The sequence below is a fragment of the Pyxicephalus adspersus genome, chromosome 7, assembly GCF_032062135.1.
Source record: "Pyxicephalus adspersus chromosome 7, UCB_Pads_2.0, whole genome shotgun sequence".
Classification (NCBI taxonomy): Eukaryota; Metazoa; Chordata; class Amphibia; order Anura; family Pyxicephalidae; genus Pyxicephalus; species Pyxicephalus adspersus.
Genome location: NC_092864.1, coordinates 5,478,635 through 5,486,389, shown reverse-complemented (window position 1 = coordinate 5,486,389; position 7,755 = coordinate 5,478,635). Strand labels below are relative to the sequence as shown.

Below are 7,755 nucleotides of genomic sequence, written 5' to 3'. Positions count from 1 at the left end.
AGTGAGGAGATGATGCAAATGATAGATTAAAGAGGAACTATACTCAAAACACAAAATAAACACACTTACCTTCAATCCCTTCCTCATCCTACGTCACCCAACCCAGGTACAGGATCAAGTGACCTAGGATGAAAGTCTGCGTCAGATGGGCAAATTTTTCTCGTTGAGCAAAAAGGCTCCTTCTGCGCGTAGGAGCGCCCAAGAGCCTCCCGGCATACCTTGCACTCCCATTCCCGCCTAGCCAGACGAGAATTGAGGGGCAGTGCTGCACCCTTTTTTTTTTTTTTTTTTTTTTTTTTTTTTTTTTTATAAAGGGTGTTGCACCTAAAATAAAAAAAACAGAACTTTTATCATACATAAAAAGGTTCTCTACCCTTTTATGGAAATTGAACATTCTTAGTATAGGTCCGCCCTAACTGTGAAATATTATCATTCCCAGGATACAACAATTTGCTGCAGTGCCAGTTTTTGGGTAACGGCTTAGTAACAAGAAGCAAAAAGGGCTGAACATTTGTCCCTGATGCTCTTTTGATCAGCATACACAACTTAAAGATTCTTTGACCAGAATGGCAATTTAAGGTAACCTGCCCAGAGAAGAACATGTGGCTGCTGGTCATGTGTGGCTAACACTCAGTTCTTCCCGGCCTCTTTTAGCTGGGCGCATCACCTGGCTATTTTCAGTAACCTCCTGGCCACCTGGGGGGGCCTCCTGGGTCACAATACAGGGGAGAACACTGACAGTGTATCCTCCTTGATTAAGAATTTTAAATTGCTGACCTGGACTGGACTTCTGATTCTTGTTTGAGCCCGAAATGCATCTTTGTCCCGGGTCAGTGTCTCTGGCTCAGGCCCAAAGCCAGGCAACTAGCATTGACAAGTCAGGTTTTAAGCCAAGTTTTAAATATCGGCTTTTGGAATTTTTCTGCATTTCTGGCTCAAGCCAATCTCAGGTTTTCTGGGTCACCTTTGGGCTTCTTGCAGATAACCTTAAAGCGGAACTAAACCCAAAATAAAAAATTTGCACTTACCCTGATGTAGATAGGGAAAAGATTTCCGATTTCCGATCTCACTGCGCATGCGTAAGATCTGCTATTTTTTTCTTCAATTGCAGCCAAGAGCCTCCTAGGATGCGTGGCATATAGGTATCCTGGGAGGCTTTGCACTCTCTTCAGTTTTGATTGTACAAAAATATCATTTTTACTTGGGGTTGTCTGCCCTTTTATGTAAAGTAAGAATTTTGAGTTTAATGCTTTAAGCTTCGGGAAAATAGACATACAGAGAGGAGGGTTCCATGGCACTGACAGTACCAGGAAACAAGTTGTGTGCATAGAATATCACCCCCCGACCCAACACACACTGGATACAGCCAAACAATAGAAGATTCGAAAGTAAATATTTAATTGGTGACACAGGAAGACCAGACACACACACCATTCAAAGGTCATTTTTAGGCAAGATCAATAAGATATTAAAAGGTACAAATTTTATTTTTTCACAAAAGGATAAAAACATAACCGATATTAAAACATTATACAACATCCAATGTGGTAATGATACACAGAACATTTATTTGACCCTTAGTTTTTTATATACATTAAACAAAACCCTCTAGAAATATCCCCAGCCATCCCCCCAGGACCTTTTAGCTGGGCGCACCACCTGGGCACTTTTCAGTAACAACCAGCCTGTTTTCCAATGGTTACTGAAGAGTTGGGTCACCATACAGGGGTCTGCTACAATTTCTTCCCACCCAGCTTAATAAAGTTTCTGGATTGAACACTGTATCCCTATGGAAAAAGTTTAATCTAGTTGGAATTATTAATCATTCAACGCATTTCGCAGAACTTGGGCTGCTTCATCAGGAATGAAATGGGGTCTAAATGAAAGAACGTATATGTGGGACACCATAATAAGTATACACATAACATCAAATCTAGATTCATTTAAGACCGAAGATGCGAGATATAACTATTGCACTTTAAGGTAGGTGGGACAAGAGCTGTGGAGGGATTTGAAGGCAAAGAACAGGAAATTAATTTGATTCTCAGGTGAAATGGAAGCCAATGAAGAGAACTACAAAGAGGGTACTAGCCCTTAAACCATTATCAGACAAGAATCATCTGACGTACATATGTAGCCTAAGCTGAGGAGAAGTTGAGGGCCATTGTAGTACGGGAGGTAGCACAAATTTTGTCCTGTGCATACCTGGTGTAGGTAAGTGTTAGGCAGATCTCAGCATGCAATGGATGGACCCAGAAGACAGTCCATGCACCCAAAGGTGTTCCAAGTTTTGTTGGGGGTCAATGCATGTGTACCACAAGGTTTAACAGTGAACAATGGACGTTCTAGTGGCTTTGTGGGCATCTATTTTCTATACTGAAATGCATCGTTGTCTGTGTGGCAGGATTGTGATGGAGGATATCCTCATTGAGCCTGGGCAGATTCTTCATGAGCACTGCAAAAACCATAGGGATCGTCCATAGAAAGGAACTATATGCCACCCTGCTTGCTCACTGTATGTATGAGGCATGGGGTTACACCAGGCATGGGCAGACTATGGCCCTTTGGGTGGTCTGTGGCTCTGGCTGGTGCCACCCTGAGCAGGGTCAGGAGAAGGACCCCGCTTAGGATGGGGCGTACCGGCCAGAGCCGTGGAACACGTCCCCCCGAGTCTGAACCCGCAATGGGAGAGTGGGCGGAGTTATGCTATCATGACTTCAGTGGTGTCATGATGGCATAACCCCGCCCACTCTCCAATGGGCCGGGCCCCTCGATCAAATTTTATTTCAGATTGTGGCCCCTGACTAAAAAAGTTTGCCCACCCCTGGGTTATACCAACCAACATTTTGTTTGGTGTTATCAGCGGTGCCTGCTTTTTACATTTTTTTTTTTTTTCTCAATCTGTGAACCATTCTTGTGTTTTTGCCGTTAATTAAACAATGCTTCCCCAGATTGGCTGTGCTGCCACCTGGTCTTCAGTTCACGCTTCATTCAGGTTTTTCCAGGTGTGACATCCCTTCCCTGAGGTGTAAAGTTCCTAAGGACTTTCCTTTCAGTCTTTTATTCTCAGTTTGTGTACTCTTGTTACTGATTTACTACAAATCTGAGACATGCTGCTTGTAGGAGGGATTATCCTTGGCTGGTTCTTTCTTTTATCCTCTGACAACAGGAAATGTAGTAAAGCATTACAAGGAGTAGGAACATGCTTTGTGAAAATCCTGTGGCCCTTGAGGACTGGAATTGGACAGCTCCAACTGGATGATTGCAGTCAGCAGTGGCAGCTCTGATATGTATCATGACAGGGTTCTTCAGTTTTACAGACCTCAATCTGAGTATTTGTATCCACATCAGATCATAGCTGAACTCCAGGCAGAAATACAATAATATAAAAACATAAATCTACTTCTAACCTATCAGGTGTCTTACATTCACAGATCGCAAAGATTACTTGATTAGTTTCTTGCTGCTCCATACACTGTCCAATCACAGGCCAGGAGCAGAGAGCTGACCTGCCCATGCGCTATCAATGTTTATATTCATTTATGGTACTTTAGCTTCATCAGGTGCAGAGACTTTGTTCTGAATTCTGAGGGTTTTTTTTCCAAATGTCAGGTTCTTTTAGGAGGTCTCCAAACGGACCATCAGAGATGAGACAGTGGATTCTAATTAAGAAGATTTATTGTTGCAACAGAGAAAATCAAAGAGATATAAAATAATTATGGTCCCTTTCAGTCACGCCAATGGATGATCTGATGATGGTATTCCTTTAGAAAGACAAAATTATATTCCTTGTCACCCTGGAAAGGTACCCCCCCCCACCCACAAATGGTCAGCAGCACCTACTTGCCTCTACCCCAAGCTCCAGGAGCACCCCTCAAAGTGCAGGTGTTCTTTAAGACTGGGTTCCCAGCCTTATACACAGCGCTGCTTAATATGTTGGCGCTATATAAATCCTGTTTAATAATAATGATTCATTAGTGCATCTACGATTGGTATTATTATTACTAAACAGGATTTATATAGCGCCAACATATTACACACGAATTACAAACAGATACAGACAGTGATACAGAAAGAGGAGAGGACCCTGACCCAAAGAGCTTACAATCTAGGAGGTCGGTGAAGTATCACACAATAGGAAGAGGATATGGAATGGTGGTGAGTAGTGAGGGTTTAGGAGACAGAAGAAGACGGGTAGGTGAGGTTGAAGCATTGGGTTTTGAATGCAAGCCGAATAGGACGAGGAGACCATTCCAGGGAGCAGCTGGGGGGGGGGATTTTCCTATCAGGACAAGGCGTTTGGTGGTCTCTGAGGACAGGTAGGTAAAAGTGGGCCAAAGTAATGGCCAGGCTGCCCAACCAACCAAAAAAGCCATCAAATTTTTGTGATGCAAATCCACCAGCAAGGTGCACTGGAGGTCGGGATAAATGGCCCCGTATGGCCCCGACATGCTCTATGGTACATCATGGCATTTCTTTTACCAGTACCTAGAAAATGTTTAGTCCATTTCGTGTCACCGATTAATTTCTTCGGAGATCTAAGCTTCCATGACCCATAGAGGGGTTAAACCCACAAATTTGAGTTTTTAGCGTTACCCCCTGGTTGTCCTTCCCTCTGTGATGGCGGTGAGGAATAATCTGTGATTTGGAGATGAGACGCCATTCACTAAAATCAATGGTAATCCGATTTCCTGCTCTATTTCCCGGTTCAGTGCAGAGAATCATTGCCGCTTCCTTTTATATTATAGCCGGTATAATGCAGGGCTGTGATTTCACATTGCGGCTCAGATCGTTCATTCATTCACAAGTTACGTGTCTTAGTCTGCTTAGGGGCCCATTCATGGACCTGAACCATCCAATCGTGGACTAGAAGCCATTGCAGCCTCTGAACTCATTACTGTCCATCATGTACAGCCATGGGTGACCACCTCTAGGTGTATTGTTCAATGCAGCAGGAGAAGTGAGACTCCCTTGTCTGATGGACCGGTCTGGCATAATTCTACCCAAATATTTCTTGGACCAAGAGAGGGCACAATGGTTACTCTTGGATCCTGTGAAGCTCTGTGATCTCCTCTGATGGTGGGACTCCTCTATGCTATGCAGAATCATTATGGCTGGCGGGAGGATACTGGGAATGGTTTCCTGAAGTCAGGACATTGTGGCAATGCCAACATGTGGTACCAAGCTTTCTTCCCCTGGCCACGTGCTGCTTCCCCCTCCCGCCATTGTTCAGCTGACACAATGTAACATTACACTGGCCGCCATTATGTGGAATGCAGCAAGAGGAGGAGCTGCGCCTTTAAGCGCCCAATCTGCCCTCCGACAAATAAATGCCTGAGCCAGGAGGAAGCGCCGCCCACTCCCTTTAAGAGCCAAGCCGTTCATCAATGCAGGCGGGCGATACCATTATCACAGAAAGAGGGGGGCTAATAAAAAAAACATAATAGCCGAGGCGCATGCTGATTATTAATTCAGGTCTGTGCCATTCCCTTGGCTGCAGAATTCCTCCGACTGTGTTAATAAACAATCTCCCTCCACCACCAACTTCTGTACAACGTCTCCATTTTACCCTCAAGCAGCACCTTCCTCCCCCCTCCCCTTGGCATCCTTTAGTTCAGTCCTCCCTCTGCAGAGAGGGAAAACAGATACATTGTTGCAATGCTTTGCTAGTTTCCTTTATTGCAGCACAATCTCCCTCCTATTATTTCCTATTTTTAGGCTTTGTAGCACAATTAGGATTTTGGGGGGGTTAGCTACACTATATCTGCAGATGGGGGCTGGGAGGGTGAAAGGTCATAGCAGCTGCCATATTTTGGCTAGTAAATAATGCAGAAATAATCAGAGGAGGGGGAGGGGAGAATTTGGAGGGGAGAATTTGGAGGGGGAGGGGGGGATCAGGCAGCCTTGCAGTTATTTCCCAGTCTGGAGGGAGGAGGAGGGGAGCACCCAGAGAGGGGAGGGGTGCAGTGATGTCATTGCAGCTCTGATCTTCCTTTATTCAATGCTGCCTGGATTTTATGGGATTTTTTTTTTTAAAATCAAGAATTGAAAAAAAAAAAAAAAAACCTAGCCTTTAGGGGGCAGTGATCTGCAAGGGGGAGAGAGAGAGGCAGCAAAAGCAGAGCAGGGAGGGAGGGGGAGAGCACTCAGTTCCAGAGAGGGGGGGAGATCACCAGGACACACAAAAAATATTTATATATTTTATATATATATAAAAAAAAAATTTGAAATTTTTTTCCCCCCCCCTCCTCCTTCTTCACAATGGATGCAAACTGGACCAGCTTTATATTCCAGGTAATGGATGTCTTTATATTGGGAGGGGGGTGGCTTTGCTTGGTGGTGTTTTTGCTGCATGCGTTACCTTTCCGGTGACTTGGGGGGCCCACAAAACGGAGCCCTGAAAATTAGCATCTTCTTCTGTCTGTGAGTATTTTTTTTTTTTTTTTTCGGGGAGGGAGGGAGAGCACAGAGGAGATGGTGTTGGGTGTTTAAATCACCACCCCTCCCTCCCATCTTTTCCCTCTCCCTCTTCCCTTTCATAGAAATAGCAAGGCGCTGCGATATTCCCCGCATAGGGCGGTCTGCGGCGTTTATCCGCGCTCCAATATATATTTCGGTCGGTGGCCGTGCTGCCTTATGCAAGGCACTAATAGGATTTCTTGCATGGCCGTCATGGCTCCGTGTGTGCGGCTCTTTGTCTTCCAAAACAGCTGCCGTCTCCTTAAATCAGGCCGGGCGGTGTAGATTTCAAGCTGGGGGGGCACACCGATACCAAAATCCCCAATGCCCACAGAATATACCGAGCAAACCTCAGGCGCTTTTAAACCGTGTCGGTGTTTTGTTCATCGGGGTGGGGGGAGGCGTTTGGGAAAAGTGGCTGCTATGTTACACAACATGTTGTCGTGAATCCTAGGTGCAGCAAAAATACCGGCAAAAATGTGCATGCTATGGTAAAAATTATTCACACCGCTGATGCGTTTTGCGTTTAGAAAAGCTGACAGGTAAACAGCTCACCTGTGTGTTGTATGCCAGCTCGGCTTGGTTGGTACAAATCACGCAGCATGGCATTGTACCTTTGGAGTTTGCCAAAAAGCTGGGCATTGGTGGTGCTGGTACAGCGAAATGCGTTCCATTTTATTATTTAACTTTTTGATTAGGAAATGCTTATTATGTTTTCTCACAACGTGCCATTGTTAAAATATCTTCCGTTATGTTTTATTTTCTAATTGATTGTAAAAGACGAATGTTGTGACTTCAATGAAAGTTCAAACATAGATCAGCGGGGTTTCAATCCCACAACTGGTTTTACAACATTGAAGATCTAATTTTAGGTATTGCAAAGAATTTATTGTTTCTGTATCTGTAAGATTTAAACATTGCGGCCTATATACGTCAGGTGTGATGTAAAGGTGGAGATGAACTTCCTGATAATTGTACAGTCTAAAGAGAGTTTAATTTTTGGTCATTATATAATAAAGTATGTAAATTCTATTCCTAGATTATTTGTATTACCTAAACAGAATTAATATTAATCAGGATTTATATAGCGCCAACATATAACATAACGCTGCACATTAAATAGGGGTTGCAAATTGCAGACGAATACAGATGGTGACACGGGAGGAGGAGAGGACCCTGCCCCGAAGAGCTTACAATCTAGGAGGTGGGGGAAGTATCACACAATAGGAGGGGGATATGGAATGGTGGGAAGTAGTGAGGGTGTAGGCGACAGAAGACGGGTAGGTGAGGTTGAAG

General features: G+C 44.3%; 1 protein-coding gene across 4 annotated transcripts in view; it reads left to right on the top strand.

Moving 5' to 3' along the window:
• The first annotated feature begins 5,435 nt into the window (after nucleotides 1–5,435).
• The window catches only part of MAZ (MYC associated zinc finger protein), a 9,179-nt gene continuing 6,859 nt past the window's right edge, over nucleotides 5,436–7,755 (top strand). Inside the window, exon 1 of one of the 4 annotated variants that reach the window (XM_072417217.1) lies at nucleotides 5,436–6,294. In XM_072417217.1, coding sequence (XP_072273318.1) covers nucleotides 6,262–6,294 — 33 coding nt within the window. In that variant the 5' untranslated portion in view covers nucleotides 5,436–6,261. Of the gene's footprint in view, nucleotides 6,424–6,479; nucleotides 7,332–7,755 lie in introns of those variants that run through there. The other 3 variants (XM_072417221.1, XM_072417220.1, XM_072417218.1) reach the window with 3 other exon arrangements.